Genomic DNA, 18,145 nt, shown 5'->3' with positions numbered 1-18,145 from the left:
ATGCAGACAAGCAGTCATGCCACTATAGCCTCAAACTTCTCAGCTCAGGTGACCCTCCCATCTCAGCTTCCTGAGTAGCTGAGACCAAAGGCACAGGCCCTCAAACCTGAGTAATTTAAAAAATCTTTTGTTGAGACAAAGTCCCCCTGTGTTGCACAGGCTGGTCTTGAACTCCTGGATGAAATGATCCTTGTAACTCAGCCTTCTAGAGTGTTGAAATTACAGGCATGAGGAGCTGTGCCAGCCCACTTTTATTTTTTCAAAAGGATCATTATGAATGCAGATATTCAAACGTATTTGATATATCTCAATTCACTGCAACTATTATCCTTACTAATGTACAAAATGTCCTATCTTTGGTTAGAAGGAGGCCCTTCAGATGGGCCCTTTACACATGTTGAAATCATCCTAATAATCTTTATAGATTCTTTGCTATCCAGAGTGATAATATGTTCCAGGCTCCTTACACATTTCTGGCCTAGACCTGGAATCAGCATTTTGTCCAGGAAGCCTTGTTTTCTTTCATTGGGCAATGGTATTTTGAGACTACAATCTTGGTGCTAGGGGTAAATAGTATAATTTTAGAACTTAAAAAACTGCCTGGCTCGTGTCTGTAATCCTAGCACTTTGGGAGGCCGAGATGGGTGGATCACCTGAGGTCACGACTTTCAGACCAGCCTAAACAACATAATGAAACCCCATCTGTACTAAAAATACAAAAAATTAGCCAGGCATCATAGCGGGAGCCTGGAATCCCAGCTACTTGGGAGGCTGAGGCAGGAAAATCACTTGAACCTGAGAGGTGGAGGTTGTGGTGAGCTGAGATTGCGTCATTGCACTCCAGCCTAGGTAAAAACAGCAAAACTGTCTCAAAAAAAAAAAAATTAAATTAAAAATAATTTAAAAATTAACAGCTTTATAGAGGTGTAATTTATAAACTAAAATCTACCCATTTTAAGTGTACAATGATTGTGCGTGTGTGAGAGAGAGAGAGAGAAAGAGAGACAGGGTTATCACTCTGATACCAAGGCTGAAATGCAGTGGTGCCATCATGGTTCACGGCAGCCTCAACCTCTTGGGATCAGGTGATGCTCCTGCCTCAGCTTCCTGAGTACCTGAGACTACAGGCTTGTACCACTACACCTGTTAAAGCATTGAAATTATTCGCAGAGATGTTTCCCAGGCTGTTCTTGAGCTCCTGGGTCCAAGTAATCTTCTTGCTGTGGCCTCCCAAAGTGTTGGAATTACAGGTGTGAGCCACTGCAGTTAGTCCAATTCAATGATTTTTAGTATATTTAGTATATTTACACAATTATGTAACAATCACCAAAATCTAGCTTAAGGACATTTCATCATCCCAGAAAGAAACTCGTGCTTATCAGAGTCACTTTTCGGTCTCATTCCCAGCCCTAGTCAACCAGTAAGCTGCTTTCCATCCCTGTATTAGGCTGTTCTGGACCTTTCATATAAACGAAATCATGCGACGTGTGTTCTTTTGCATCTGGCTTCTTTCCCGAAGCCTTGCGTTGCTGAGGTTGATCACTGTGGTAGCATGCCTCAGAACTCATTTTTGATTGCTGAATAGTATTCCTTTGTACTCCCCACATTTGAATTCCTTCGTCAGTTGATGGGCATTTGGCTTGTCTCCACTTTTTGGTTCTTGTGAGTGGTGTTGTGAACATTCACCCACAAGTCTTTGCGTGAACATACATTTTCATTGTTCCTGGTTAGATACCTAGAAGTAAAGTTACTGACTTTAAGGAAATTTGACTTTATTTTATTATTATTTTTGTCCTGAGCCCCTTGCAGTTCTGCTAGAGAAGGCGATTTTATTTTTAACATTTTGAGAAACTGTCATACTATCTTCCAAAAAAGTGGCTGTACCATCTTACATTCCCACTGGCAGTGTGTGAGGGCTCTGGTCTCCACGTCCTCTCCAGCACTTGGTGTTACGCGTCTGCTTGGTTGTAGTTATTCTAGTGGGTGGAAAGAGACATCGCGTTTTGGATTAATTTGCATTTTCCTAGTGACTGACGATGTTGAACGCTTTATAATGTGCTTATTGGACATTAAAATATTATCTTTGGAGAAATGTTTCTTCATGTTCTTTTCCCATTTTTAAGTTGGATGTCTTTTAATATTGAGTTGTAAGAGTTCTTCTGGATATATCGGTTATTAGACATAAGATTTATAAATCTTTTCTCCCATTCTGCGGCTGTCTTCCCCTTTCTTGATTGTATCTTTTGCTGTGCCAAAGGTTTAAATTCAGCTGATGCTCAATTTTTTTATTTTCTTGCTTTTTCCCTTTCCTCCTTTTCCAGGTCTCACTAGGTGGCCCTGACTGATCTTCAACTGTGCTGTTGATGTTGTTTCTAAGACATCAGTGCCTTACACAAGATCACAAGAATTTACTCTTACGTTTTCTAAGAGTTTCATTGTTTTCAGTTTTACATTTAGGTCTGTGATCCCTTTTCAGTTAATTTTTGTGTATGGTGTTAGGCAGGGACCCAAATTAATTTATTTGTACATGAATATCCAGTTGCCTCACCACCGTTTGTTGAGAAATCTATTCATGGTTGGAAACAGTGGTGGGAGGCCAAGGCTGGAGTATTGCTTGAGTCCAGGAGTTTAAGGCTACCATCTGCCTAATTCTCCCCATAATGTCTCCAACATCTGCCTAATTCTTCCCCCACACCCAGCCTGGGGTAACCACCATTCTACTCTCTGCTTCTATGAGTTCAACATTTTTTTTTTTTCCTTTTTCTTTTCCTTTCTTTCTTTCCATTTGCTTTAATGAATCAGTTCCCAAGCAGAGTTCAACTTTGTAAGGATCCACACATGAATGACATCATGCAGTGTTTGTCTTTCGGTGCTCTGCTTATTTCACTTACCATCATGTCGTCCAGTTTCATCCATGTCATCGCAAATGCAACAATTTTTAGGCAGATGTTGGAGAAATTATGGGGAGAATTAGGCAGATGGTAGCCTTAAACTCCTGGACTCAAGCAATACTCCAGCCTTGGCCTCCCAAAGTGCTGGGATGACAGTCATGAACCAGTTTCCAACCACAAACAGACTTTTCAACAAACGGTGGTGAGGCAACTGGATATTCATGTACAAATAAATTAATTTGGGTCCCTGCCTAACACCATACACAAAAATTAACTGAAAAGGGATCACAGACCTAAATGTAAAACTGAAAACAATGAAACTCTTAGAAAACGTAAGAGTAAATTCTTGTGATCTTGTGTAAGGCACTGATGTCTTAGAAACAACATCAACAGCACAGTTGAAGATCAGTCAGGGCCACCTAGTGAGACCTGGAAAAGGAGGAAAGGGAAAAAGCAAGAAAATAAAAAAATTGAGCATCAGCTGAATTTAAACCTTTGGCACAGCAAAAGATACAATCAAGAAAGGGGAAGACAGCCACAGAATGGGAAAAAAGATTTATAAATCTTATGTCTAATAACCGATATATCCAGAAGAACTCTTACAACTCAATATTAAAAGACATCCAACTTAAAAATGGGAAAAGAACATGAAGAAACATTTCTCCAAAGATAATATTTTAATGTCCAATAAGCACATTATAAAGCGTTCAACATCGTCAGTCACTAGGAAAATGCAAATTAATCCAAAACGCGATGTCTCTTTCCACCCACTAGAATAACTACAACCAAGCAGACGCGTAACACCAAGTGCTGGAGAGGACGTGGAGACCAGAGCCCTCATACACTGCCAGTGGGAATGTAAGATGGTACAGCCACTTTTTTGGAAGATAGTATGACAGTTTCTCAAAATGTTAAAAATAAAATCGCCTTCTCTAGCAGAACTGCAAGGGGCTCAGGACAAAAATAATAATAAAATAAAATAAAGTCAAATTTCCTTAAAGTCAGTAACTTTACTTCTAGGTATCTAACCAGGAACAATGAAAATGTATGTTCACGCAAAGACTTGTGGGTGAATGTTCACAACACCACTCACAAGAACCAAAAAGTGGAGACAAGCCAAATGCCCATCAACTGACGAAGGAATTCAAATGTGGGGAGTACAAAGGAATACTATTCAGCAATCAAAAATGAGTTCTGAGGCATGCTACCACAGTGATCAACCTCAGCAACGCAAGGCTTCGGGAAAGAAGCCAGATGCAAAAGAACACACGTCGCATGATTTCGTTTATATGAAAGGTCCAGAACAGCCTAATACAGGGATGGAAAGCAGCTTACTGGTTGACTAGGGCTGGGAATGAGACCGAAAAGTGACTCTGATAAGCACGAGTTTCTTTCTGGGATGATGAAATGTCCTTAAGCTAGATTTTGGTGATTGTTACATAATTGTGTAAATATACTAAATATACTAAAAATCATTGAATTGGACTAACTGCAGTGGCTCACACCTGTAATCCCAACACTTTGGGAGGCCACGGCAAGAAGATCACTTCAGCCCAGGAGTTCAAGAACAGCCTGGGAAACATAAAGAGACTCCTTCTCCACAAATAATTTAAATACTGAAAGTGAAAGGATGGAAAATATATTCCCCACAAATAGTAACCAAGAGAGAGCTTGGGTTGTTATACTAATATCAGATAAAATAAACTTTATGTCAAAAAAAATTGCAAAAGATAAGGATATTAAATTAATAGAAGGGCCAATTCACCAAGAAAACATGATAATCATAAACATATGTCATAAACTTCCCAGCCCTAAAATGCATCAAGGAAATTGACAAAATTTAAAAAAGAAACACAGTTCTACAAAGAGTTGGAGACCTTAATATTCCACTTTTTTTTTTTTTGAGACAGTCTCACTCTGTTGCCCAGGCTGGAGTGTAATGGTGTGATCTTGGCTCACTGCAACCACTGCCTCCCAGGTTCAAGTGATTCTCCTGCCTCAGCCTCCCAAGTAGCTGGGATTACAGGTGCCTGCCACCATGCCTGGCTGTTTTTTTTATTTTTACTAGAGATAGGGTTTCGCCTTGTTGGCCAGGCTGGTCTCGACCTCCCGACCTCAGGTGATCTGCCCACCTTGGCCTCCCAAAGTGCTAGGATTACAGGCATGAGCCAACACACCCAGCCCTCATATGCGACTTTTAACAATGAGTAGAAAACTAGACTGAAGATCATTAAGAAAATAAATGAAACAACACCATCAACCGATTGGACCTAGCAGACATACACAGGACACTGCACCCAATAGCAGAAGAACACACATTTTTCTCAAGTGCACATGAAACATTCTCAAAAATGGACAATATATTAGCCCAGAAGAGAAGGATTAATCAACTTTAAAGACAGAAAGTATACAAAGCATCATATCTAGTCACATTAAATTAACAGGAGAACTTTTAAAAAATCACAAATGTTTCCATTGTTTGAAAAATTAGATTAGATGTGGTAACTCACACCTGTACTCCCAGCACTTTGGGAAGCCAAGGTGGGTGGATCACCTGAGGTCGAGAGTCCGGGACCAGTCTGGCCAACCTGGTGAAACCCTGTTTGTAATAAAAATATAAAAATTAGCTGGGCATGCTGGCGGGCACCTGTAATCACAGCTACTTGGGAGGCTAAAGCATGAAAGTCACTTGAACCTGGAAGTCAGAGGGAGGCTGCAGTGAGCAGAGATTGCACCACTGCCATCCAGCCTGGGTGACAGAGCGAGACCCTGTCTCAATAGAAAAAAAGAAAAGAAAAACTAAACAACATACTCTTAACTAGCCAATGTATCAAAAAAGAAATCAAAGGGAAGTCAGAAATTATCTTGAGATAAAAGAAATAAAAAACATAACGTGCCAAAAACTTACAGATTCGAACAAACGCAATGCTAAGAAGGTAATTACACACATACCGTTTTAGCCCATTCAGGCTGCTGTAACTAAATGTCATAAACTGGGTGAGTTATAAACAATAGACATTATTAGAGTTCTGGAGGCTGGGAATTTCACATCAACACCAAAAAAATTTGGTGTCTGGTGAGGGTTCATCGATAGATGTCTTGTTGCCTCGGCTGGGAGCAGTGGCTCACGCCTGTATTCCCAGCACCTTGGGAGGCTGAGGTGGGTGAATCACCTGAGATCAGGAGTTGGAGACCAGCCTGACCAATATGGTGAAACCCTGTCTCTACTAAAAATAGAAAAATTAGCTGGGCATGGTGGCAGGCACCTGTAGTCCCAACTACTCGGGAGGCTGAGACGGGAGAACTGCTTGAACTCAGAAGGCAGAGGTTGCAGTGAGCAAAGATCGTGCCACTGCACTCCAGCCTGGACAAGAGGGAGCCTTCATGTCAAAATTAAAATAAATAGAAATTTAGCTGTCTTGTGGTCTCATATGGAGAATGAAACAAGGAAACTACTGAAGTCTCTATTTAAAGGGCACTAACATCACTAATCAAGGAAATGCAAATGAAAACCGCAGTGAGATACAACCTTACTCCTGCAAGAACTGCCACCATTAAAAAGCTGAAAACCAACTCAGCTTGAATGTGAAGAGGGAACACTTTTACACGACTGGCGGGAATGTAAATTAGCACAACCAGTATGGAAAACAGCATGGAGAGTCCTTAAAGAAGTAAAAGCAGAACTACCATTTCATCCAGCAATCCCACTACTGGGTATCTACCCAAAGGAAAAGAAGTAGTCACATGAAAAAAGACACAAAGACACATACAAATGCATGTTTAGAGCACAATCTGCAACTTCAAAGATATGGAACCAACCTAAGTGCCCATCGACTGATGAGTGCATACAGGAACTGTGGTGCACACACACCATGGGCTACTCCTCAGACTTCAAAAGGGATGAAATCATGACTTTTGCAGCAACTTGGAGGGAGCTGGAGGCCATTCTTCTAAGTGAAGTAACTCAAAAATGGAAAACCAAAAGATCGTATGTTCTGTCACTTTACTTGATGCCACTAAATTGTGTGTTATCTTTTACGTAAATAAGGAGAAAAAACAAGTCTCAATGGAGGCATACCAATGTTTCATGGGCACACAGATATGGTATACTCAGAGAAACAACACAAAGCAATATATTGATGTTTTTAATCAGCTAGCTAGCTTGTAATTTATGTTAGAACATCCATTTAATTTGTTCTCTTTTAGCTGCTGCAATGCTTTCTTAAAAGCATTAGATTTGCTCTTCTATCATATGCTGGGACATGAACCCAGGTAAAGATAGAAGGCTGAGGCCTCATTTAGCATGGGCCTATATTACTTTTCTGGGTGTTAAGATCATAAAAACACCATCAAAATTATAAGTTAAAGTGCACTGACTGAATTTTTTAAATAATGAGACACAAAAAAGTTACATTTCCGCTGAAACAAATGTTTTATATTGCTGTAATCTTTCTGAGAGACACAGTCATGCTATGTTGCCCAGGCTGAAGTGAGAGAGTGGCGACTCACCGGCACCGTGTTTCACACTACAGCCTTGAATTCCTGGGCTCAAGGAATCTTCCTGCCTCAACTTCTGGAGTATTTGGGACTACGGTTGTGCACCACTGCGCCTGGCTTTTGGGATTTTCCCATAGTTGAAAAACAGCCAAACCCTAGACAAATCTCTTAGTAAGTCAAGTATTACTGTTTTTTTTTCTTACCAATTCTATCACTGATACACCTTTTACTTTTATATCCCTATGTCCTATTTGTCTGTAGTATTCTATGTGTCTCAATCTAGTTAATGATATTATATCACTCTTATATGTCCTTCCAAAATTTGGGGGAGGGGGAGAATTTTTTTTAACTATTTTATAACTCTTACATAGTTTAAGTAACATTTGTTTACTGAACTATTATTATTTTTTTTTTTTTGAGATGGGGTCTCACTCTGTACCCCAGGCTGGAGTGCAATGGCACAATCTCGGCTCATTGCAACCTCCGCCTCCCGGGTTAAAGCTATCCTCCAGCCTCAGCTCTTGAATAGCTGGGATTACAGGTGTGTGCCACCACGCCCGGCTCATATTTGAATTTTTAGTAGAAATGGGGCTTCACCATGTTGACCAGGCTGGTCTCAAACTCCTAACTTCAGGTGATTTGCCTACCTCGGCCTCCCAAAGTGCTGGGATTATAGCTGTGAGTCACTGTGCCCAGCCTACTGAATTTTTGATACTGGAACTTATTTGTGCATGAGAGCCCTCTTTTGATAAATGTCTTTGTTATTTCTATCATTTCACTAACATTTACCCCAATTGAGATAGATGATCAATTGATGAACCACCCGACTAGTACTGTGTGCACAATATTGTTAATCGAAGTAAATGTAGGTAGTCTTTTACCAAATTAAGGTGTAAAGCTACAGAAATAGAAAAAAAGAAAACAAAACTTACCCTGACCCTTTCCATCCATTAGTGACATAAACACAGAAAGATCACCAAATGGACCAAATGAAGGAGCCAGACAATCAGACCAAAATGATATAAACACATTTTTCAGAAACACACCAAAGGCACCCAGGTTGAGAAACCTGGCTATTCAAGTGCAGAGGACTGAAGTGAGACCCTTACGTTGCACAAGAACACAAACATCAACACAAAACCAACTCAGCGCCTAAGTTTAATCCTGAAACTTAACAAGCTCTCAGGAAAATACATAGGGTGAGTGTCTATTTTGGGAAAACTTGAATCTGTGTACACCAGCTGCAGAAAGGAAAAATTAGGAAGAATATACCCATAAAAAATACAACATTTTCGCCATCTAGCTCGCTTTATTTCCCAACGGGAAACAAACATCCCTGCTAACAAAAGCAAATTTAAACAGGTTAGACAAAGGACAACTTTAAAATTTATAAACAAGGAAAAAACGGTGAACCCAAAGAAAAGGCACCCTACAGATTGGGATAAAATTATAGAAAATCATGTATCCAAAAAGAACTGTTTTCTAACATATGCAAGAAACTAAAGGCACTGAGTGAGCATAATGATAAAATAACGAAAACCTCTATTTACCCAAACAACCTGCCACTGGCATAAAAACAGAAAGGCTACCCAACGGACAGAATGAGGGAGTCCCACATGCCGCCCAAATGAATGTACACTGAACACATTTTTAAACACAACACAAATAGACACAATGGGAAAAGAATAAATGATTTTGAGCAAACTGGATAACCACATGAAAAACACTGAAATAGGACAAAAATCAATGTAAATTACATGAAAGGCCTAAACTCAATCTTGAAACCATTTCCTTCCCTCAGGAAACAACAGGTAAGCACATAGTTTAGAAGACTAATCTATGCACACAAGTTGCAAAACGTGAAATATAAAAAGAAAAAGAAAATTAGAAGGAAAAAAACATAGACAATGCCATGGATTGGCAATCTTTTTCACTGTTTTTAACTGCAAACGGAAGGCACCACTAATATGTAAACAGGTGGAACTACGGAAAACATCAGATCTCATGCTGTGAAAAGAAAACAATGAACAGAAGAGAAGGTGCCTCACAGACTGAAAGAAAACTATGGAAAATCCTGTCTTTCAAAGGGGTCGTTATAAAATCTGTGAAAGACACTAACACTACCATGTGGGGGGAAACAAAAACAAACACCCAAGCTAAGTCTGGGCAAAGGACCTGAACAGAGGTGTCTGCGAAGCAGATGGGAAACTGACTCACAGGTAAAAGAAAAGTCTCTCAAAAGCGCTAATCCTCACAAGAATGTCAAGGAAACCTGCACTGAGATGCCGCTTCCATCCACATCGAATGAATGTTACCTAAAACAGAAATAAAACTTTTAAAAGGAAACAACTAGTACAGACTTTCAGAAGGGGAAACTCTTCTCATACACTCATTCTCATATTGGTGGGAATGTCAGTGTCTACACACACTATGAAAAACAGCTGGAAGTGCCTCCAACGAAGTAAATGCCCATTTCATCCAGCCATCATTCCATTCCTACATGGAAGAGATACCTGCCTTACCCTCCGTACTGCAGTACTCACGATAGCCAAGATAGGAAATACACCTACCTGTTCTTCCATTGTGAAGGGATGAAGAAACTGCAATATACATCCAGAGCAGAATATTCTTTAATCGTAGAAATGGGTGAAATCTCGTCACTTGCGGCCACGTGGAAAAACCTGAGGAACATTATGTTAAATGAAATAAGCCAGGCAGAGAAAGGCATATACTGCATGATCTCATGCACGTGGAATCTGAAAAAACTTGACCTCACAGAAGCACAAAGTTCAATAGTGGTTACCAGAGGCTGTGGGGAAGGGGCGCCTAGGCAGGGATTGGTGCTGGGTACAAAGTTACACTTAGAAAACAGATCAGTCCTGCCCTTCTCTTCTATAGCAGGGTGACCAGGGTTAATATTGTAGTGAATTTTCCAAAGAGCTGGAAAGGATTATGAGTATCACCTCCACAGACAAATAATACCTAGAGGACTTCACAGATGCTAAATATTGTGATTCGATCAATATGCTAGGTGCACCCATATCAAAATGGCCCCTGTATCTTATAGTTATATACATATGCTCTAGCGTAATCGCTTTATAAAAAAAAAAAATACCAATGACACTAAAATTTACATGGAACCATGAAACACCCTGAATTTCAAAGCAACCCTGAAAACACAAAGTACATGGAATGCATCACTGTCCTCCATTTGAAATTATATTGAGAAGCCAGTTATCTAAACACTAGATGACTGGCACTAATCGAGAAACCCAACAGACAGAATGAGGGAGCTCGATCACAAACCCAAATTCCTAGGTGGTGTACGCATTTTGTAAAAGAACACCGACAGACACAATGAAGAGCAGGGAATCTGTTTAGTAAATGGATTTGAAAACTGGATATCCCTACGTAAGTAGAATAGGACCCCAACTGTGTAAAAAGACCAAGGATTAACTCAAAATGAATTAGAGACTGATCAACAAAAAGTCAAAAGCATCAAACTCTTCCAATGAGAAGACACATGGTGTGGGTATGTTTAGGTCAATGTGGATCTGTGCTCACAGTGTGCCAAAACAAAATAAAAAATACGGGGGGAAAATCTCATAGATGATGGGATAGTTTGGTCATGATTCTGTTTTTCCTCATCAGTCACCTACATCAAAGGACAACAAGAAAACAGACACACGTGGGACTACATCATACGTTAGAGTTTGTGCCCAAGCAGATTTCTAAAAAATCCGCCAGGTGTGGTGGCTCAAGCCTGTAATCCCAACACTTTGGGAGGCTGAGGCGGGTGGATCACAAGCTCAAGAGATCGAGACCATCCTGGTCAACATGGTGAAACCCCGTCTCTACTAAAAATACAAAAAATTAGCTGGGCATGGTGGCGCGTGCCTGTAATCCCAGCTACTCGGGAGGCTGAGGCAGGAGAATTGCCTGAACCCAGGAGGCGGAGGTTGCAGTGAGCCAAGATTGCACCATAGCACTCCAGCCTGGGTAACAAGAGCGAAACTCCTCTCAAAAAAAAAAAAAAATTATCCTGAAGTTTACAAGAAAGGTTTCGGCAAACCTACATATGATGAAAGGTTGTCTTCAAAATGTCTAAGCAACAAACGCTACTTACTAGCAAAAACACAAAAGAGAAACTAATAACTAAGCAAACTGGGACCAAATAACCTAAACAGACATTTCTGCAAAGAAGACGTAACGTTGAAAACAAGTTTTAAAAACTTAGATAATATCGCAAATCACAAGAAAGATGTAAATCAAAGCAACACACATGATCTCACTATAATTCATACGGGTGTTATCAAAGCAATCAAATACATTAAAAGAGATGCAAATGCTGCTGTCAATTTCCACAGAGGAGCTCATTTGGTCAGAATGTTAATTAGCATTCATACTACAGACACCAGTGGGAGCTTCCTCCAAAAGTTTAACCTACAACTACCACTTCATCTAACAAGTCTACTACTAAGTATACTTTCAGGACGAAAGAAATCAGTCCATACAAGAGGCATCTGCCATCCTATGTGGACTGCAGCACTATTCACAATTGCCAAGACAAAGAATAGACTTACCTGCCCATCCACACATGAAGGGATACCTGGTGTATGTGCACAAATAGAATCGTCTTCAGCTAGAAAACCGGAATGAAATGTCATCATTTGGAGCCACACTGTTGAACTTGGAGGACATCGTGTATGACCTAAGACAGGCAGAAAAAGAACAACTAATGTAGAATCCAAAATAAAAGGCTTTATTGCATAGGTCTACAAAGCACAATAGTAGTTACTAAAGGTTGGAGGGAAGAAGGGGCACGGGCAGAGGTCAGAAATAGGCACAAAGTTACCCTTAGATGAGAGGAATGAATCGCTCCTCACTGGTCCACAGCCAAGTGACCAGAGGTTAACACAACATCACACCCTTTCCACAAAATATGGGAGATTCCAAATGTTTCTACCACAAACAAATTCACAACTGTTTCTGATAAGAGAGGCTCTAAATATCCTGATTTGATCATTCCTCTGTGTCTGCATTAATCAAAATGCCCCACTCTAACTTCCCCCATTGTATACCTTTACTATATGACCAACCTTTTAAAAACTATGTAAATATGCAATGCTAAAATTCATGTGGCCCATAAAACACATTGAATTTCCAAAGCAATCCTGAGAAATCCAAACTACCTCGGTTGTGTCACACTTCTTGATATTAAATTTCATTGAAAAGCTAGGGACCCCATTCCACACAGAGTAGTGGAACAGATTAGAGGACCCAGACTGAAACCCTCACCTCTAACACCATCTGATCTTCAACAAAATTCACAAAAATCAGCTTTGGAGAAAGGACTCCCTCCTTTCAATAGATGGTGCTGGCATAAATGACTAGCCAGCTGCAGAAGAAAAACAGTGGGCCCCGTGTCTCACGGTGTACAGACACAAACTCAAGATGAATGAAAGATGTAAATGCAAGACCTCAAACTATGAAAAGCCTGCAAGAGAACCTAGAAACGCCCTTCCTGACAGAGGATTTGGCACAGCGTGGATGTGTCTCAGTCTCCAAAGGCAAGTGTAACTAAAACAATTATTGCCCAGTGGCACCTAATACACAAAGAGCTGCTGCACAGAAGAAATGACCAACAGAGTGAACAGACGGCCCGCACAACGGGAGAAAATGTTCCCACGCGTGCATCTGATGAAGGCTAATATCCCGGATCCACCTTAAAGATGTTAAGCAAATAAACCAGGAAAACAAAAACTCAATGAAGAAAGGGCAAGGGGCATGAAAACACGCGCCTCAAAAGAAGGCTCACAGCAACCAACAGACATGACAACACTTCTCTGCCTCAGTCAGCATCAGAAAGAGGCAAAGCAAAAGGCCCACGAGATAGTATTTCACACTGGCCAGAATGACGATTAGGACACAGTCCCCAAGAACGAATGCAGGCGAGGCAGAGGACAGGGACGCTGCTCTGCTGCTGGTGCAAATGCAAACCAGTTCAGACACCATGGAAAGCAACATGGGGATTTCTCAAATGACTTTCTCCACATCACTAATACTCACAAAAATGTCCATGGAAACCATACTAAGATTCCGTCTCCTTCCACTCGCTATGAATACTACCAAAAACAAAACACAAATTTTGGAAGGCGCCAGCCAGTGTAGACTTACAGAAAGGTAACCTCTTCAACACTATTGGTGGAGACCTGAACTACTATACACACACTGAGAAACAGCAAGAGGTTCCTGAAAAACTTCACGGTACAACTACCATGTCAGCTGGCAGCCCCACCACTGGTTCCACATTTAAAGCAGTTGAAATCCCTGGGCTGAAGAGAGCTATCTGCCTTCCATGGGTACTGAAGCACTTGTAACTGTGGCCAAAGTACAGAACCAACCTACCTGTCCACCCGCAGCTGCAGGGATGAAGAAACTGCTGTACAGATACACCATGGAGTATGTTCCAGCCATAAAGCTCTGGGAATCCTGCCATCTGCAGCCACATGAAGAAACCTGGAGAACATCAGGTCCAACGAATGAGCCTGGTAGAGAAAATCCCATTCCACACGATCTCAGGCATGCAGACTGAAAACATCTTCACCTCCTAGAAGCAGAAAGTTCAATAGGGGTTACTAGAGGTTGCTGGGAAAATGGAGAGGGTCTGGGAATGGGTAAAAACTTTCCTCAGATGACAGCAACCAATTCTGGTCTTCTATTCCACAGCAGGGTGACTGGCCTTAACACAAATGTATATGTCTCAAAGTAGCTAGAAGAAAATATTCTGAATGTTGCTACCACACAAAAATATCATAACTATACCAGGTGAAGAGATGCTAAATAACCCAATTTGATCATTACTCAGAATACACATGTATCAAAATCTTCCCTGTACCCTCTCATTATATACATTTATATATGGGAAATGGTGTTTTAAGATATATAAAGAAAACAATGCCAAAATTTATATGGAAATGTGAAACACCCTGAATTTCCACAGTTACCCTGAGAAACACAAACCATGTGGCATGTATCACATTCCCTGAGTTCTAATTAAATGAAAATCCCTAGTTAACCAACCCATATGCTACTGGTAAACACAGAGAAACACAGACCAGTGAGCAAAATGAGGGCGTTTAATAATAAACGGAAGTTTATATAGAGTGAATACATTTTTCAAAACACTACCAAACTGACACAATGGGGAAGGTTTTCAAAACTAGGTATCCATATGCAAAAGAATAATACAGGACTCTCATGGTATGAAATACACAATAATCAACTGAAAAGGATTAAAGATTATACACAAAACTTGCAACCATAAAGCTCCTATAAAGACAACCTCAGTGTGCGGATATTTATTGCAACTTGGATGTATGCTCACGATTTGCAAAAACAAAAATACAAGGAAAAGAAAATCGTGGACAATGGACTGCTTTGGTAGTAATTGAGTTTTTTCTTCATTAGTAACCAACAGCACAGCTAACCAAGAAATCATACACATGTGGGGCCACGTCACACTAAGGAGTTTGTGTCTAACAAACAATGAACAAAATGAAAAAGCATACTAAAAACTGTAAGAAACATTTGGGCAAACATTCAGTTGGATAAGGGGTTATTTTTGAAAAGGTACAAGCCAGTAACACTACCGACTGGCAAAAAAAAAAAAAAAAAGGAGAAAAATAACCAAACCAAATAACCTGAAGAGATATTTGTGCAGACAAGAAACTGATGCAACATTTGCAAAAATGTGGTTACCGTTACTATGCACGAGAAAAATGATGATCAAAACCACACTCAGATCTTATCTCACTCCAACTAGAATGAACATTACAAACAGATTAAAATATTTAAAAAGACAACTTCTAGTATGAATTTCCACAAAGGGGAACTGTTTGTGGAAACATAAATTAGTATTAACGCTATAAACAGTTGGGGGTCCTGCAAAGAATAGAAAAGAAAAATAGCATACCAGCTAGCATTCCCACTACTGGGTATACATTCTACCTACCCGTCCATCCACAACGGGATCAAGAAACTCTCGTATGCATACACTAGGGAATATTCTTCGGCCACCGAAATGATCAAACAGTGTCATGTGGAGCAACCCAGATGAACCTGGAAAACATTATGTTAAACATAATGAGCTGGGCCAAGAAAGACAAACACTGAATCTTAAGATGTCTCTCTTAAAGAGGTAAAAAGCACAATATTGGTTACCAGGGTCTGGGAGATAGAGGGGGAGTAGGATTGGTTATGGAAGCAAAGTTATCTTAACCTTAAAGGAATCAAACTGAGTGTTCTCCTCAGCCTGGTGACCGGAGTTAACAATATTGTATTTTTCAAAAGAACAAGAAAGGAGAATTTTATGTGTTCTCTCCACACAAAATTAATCCCTTATGAGGGAACAGAGATCCTAAGTACCCTGATTTGATCATTACCCAATCTATACGTGTGAAAACGTACCCCTAATTATGCACCTTTATGTTGTGAAAAAAAGTTAACAGAAATAAATATATACTGCTAAAAATCACAGGGAACCATAAAAGCAATTCATATCTAAAGGAATCCTGAGAAATTCAATCAAAGTGAGGACCCACAATCCTCGATATTAAATCACACTGCCGAGCTGCAGTTATGCAGCACATATATGGTAACTGGATAAAAACAATACCTAGAATTGTGGATAAAAATGGGGAGGCCAAAACAAGATCAACGCAAATATGGACATAGTCAACTCACTTTGATAAAGACCACCGCAGTGTGGCAGGCAGAGTCTGCTCAATGAATACCTTTGAGAAAAATGTTATCTGAATGCAGAAGAAACAGGACCCTGATTTTGCATCATATATGAAAATCAACCCCCACCCCAGCAAAAAAACAAACCAAAAAAACCCCCAAAGACCAGAACAAAAGACCATATAGCACAAAATGTTTTTAACTAAAACACAGGTTGAGCATATATTCTGGGTCACGTGACTCTCTGCTCACCTTTGCAAAGAGAGAAAGAAACAAACACCCTGGAAGGAAAACCTCCTTGACAATTAAACGCTTTGTCACTGATGTATTTTCTTATATGGGTGACCAGAATTACATGCATAAAGCGCAAAAATAAACATGGACTACATCAACCTGAAAAGTTTCTGCACGGCAAAGAAACTACCTTCCAAATTTAAAAAGCGTCCTATAGATTAGGCAAAAATTTCAGGTAATCATGTAATTCATGAGTTGTCATCTAAGGTGAACATAAAAAACACTACAAAGTAGCAAAAGAATCTAATATTTCGCAAAGGACCTGAACAGACAATTCTGCGACAGAAAATCGAACAACAGATAAAATGTCCTCAAAATTAACTATCCAACAGTTAATTAACTGTGTGTGGTTTAACTGAAACCCACACACAGATAATCTCACACTTACTGAATATTCCTAGAAAGTTTTTTAAAAACAGGAGAGGCCAGGCTCGGTGGCTTACGCCAGTAATCCCAGAACTTTTGGGAGTCCGAGGCAGCAGATCACCTGAGGTCAAGAGTTTGAGACCAGCCTGATCAATATGGAGAAACCCCGTCTTTACTACTGATACAAAAATCAGCCTGGCGTGGCGGCGGGCCCCTGTAGTCCCAGCTACTCAGGAGGCTGAGACAAGAAAATTGCTTGAACCCGGGAGCGCAGGTTGCAGGGAGGCCAGATGGCACCACTGCACTCCCGCCGGGACAGAACGAGATTGTCTCCAAAGGAAAAAGTAAAAAAAAAAAGGGAACACGGGTATGGTTTTGGAGAAAAGGGAACTCATACACTGTAAATGAGAATCAGAATAGACACCTCGGAAAACAGCGAACTACCTGGAGACTCCTCAAAGAATTCACACTACAAATGTCACCTGTTCTGTGTTCTAGCGAGGTCTCTCTCTAAAGGTCCCGAAACATCATATAACCCTGGACCTCAGCTCAGAGGGCCTGGGGCTCGGAGGGTCCCAGGTCCCGCGCTTCACCGGCCTCTGGGCCAGGTGCTCCTATAGGCTGGACGCGGGTCGCACACCGTTCCCGGCCAGGGTGCGCACGCTGCGGCGGCCAGGACCCCACAACCACCGCCACGCAGACTACTGGGGCCCAGATGCCCACAAGGAGTCAGGGCCCAAAAGCGAGCGGTGGGGAAGGAGCAGGGAGGCCCGGAGGGTTCCGGGGGGGTCCATGCCCCGCCACTTACCGCGGAAGCGTCCCTCCTGCTCCTCCATCACATGGAAGCCACCACGGCTTCTCCGAAGCTCGCCGCTTCTGGACGCCGCCGCTTCTGTTCGCTGGGACGCGGCCTCCGCTTTTGCCGGCTGGGACCGCGCGGTCGCTTCTGATCGCTGGGACGTCGACTGCGCTTCTGCCCACTAGGACGACGCCCCAGACTCTGGCCGCCGCTTTCGTTCGCTCCGACCACATCGCCGCCGCTTCAGTTCGCTTCAACGACGCCGCGGCTTCTGCCCGGGCCCCGCGGAAAGCGCCGTCTCGGCTTCCGTAGAGGCGCGCACGCCGGCAGCGTCCCTAGCGACTGGCTGAAGCACCACCCCTTCTTAAAGGGGCCACGGCTCGGACTGCACAGAAGCAGCTTCGCGTTGCGGCACAGGCTGAGCCTCTGCCCAGCCCCAGCGGTGGACGAAAGGCCCCCCAGTCTCTCCTCCCGGCTCTAGGGCCCTAGAGATCACAGGAGTGGAGCCCTGTGACCCCAGCCCCGAAATCGGCTCCCTTTGCCTGGGGAGCTTCCA

At 41.6% G+C, this 18,145-nt stretch overlaps 1 protein-coding gene across 20 annotated transcripts in view; it reads right to left on the bottom strand.

The window, feature by feature from the left end:
* Positions 1-17,890, bottom strand: part of LOC128928149 (myosin-9-like) — a 40,483-nt gene extending 22,593 nt beyond the window's left edge. For 5 of the 20 annotated variants that reach the window (XM_078341399.1, XM_078341316.1, XM_078341340.1 and 2 more), the window contains exons 1-4: positions 17,599-17,890; positions 13,797-13,907; positions 9,959-10,069; positions 5,404-5,490 (exon numbers count right to left, since the gene is read on the bottom strand). In XM_078341399.1, the coding sequence (XP_078197525.1) occupies positions 5,404-5,490; positions 9,959-10,069; positions 13,797-13,907; positions 17,599-17,626 (337 nt within the window). In that variant the 5' untranslated portion in view covers positions 17,627-17,890. Of the gene's footprint in view, positions 1-5,401; positions 5,491-6,710; positions 6,861-9,605; positions 9,704-9,958; positions 10,070-11,971; positions 12,100-13,796; positions 13,999-15,402; positions 15,510-17,598 lie in introns of those variants that run through there. The other 15 variants (XM_078341403.1, XM_078341360.1, XM_078341375.1 and 12 more) reach the window with 10 other exon arrangements.
* Between the last annotated feature and the right edge of the window lie 255 nt (positions 17,891-18,145).

Source organism: Callithrix jacchus, chromosome 1, assembly GCF_049354715.1.
Source record: "Callithrix jacchus isolate 240 chromosome 1, calJac240_pri, whole genome shotgun sequence".
In the NCBI taxonomy this organism is placed as follows: domain Eukaryota; kingdom Metazoa; phylum Chordata; class Mammalia; order Primates; family Cebidae; genus Callithrix; species Callithrix jacchus.
This window is presented reverse-complemented; position numbering and strand designations above follow the sequence as displayed.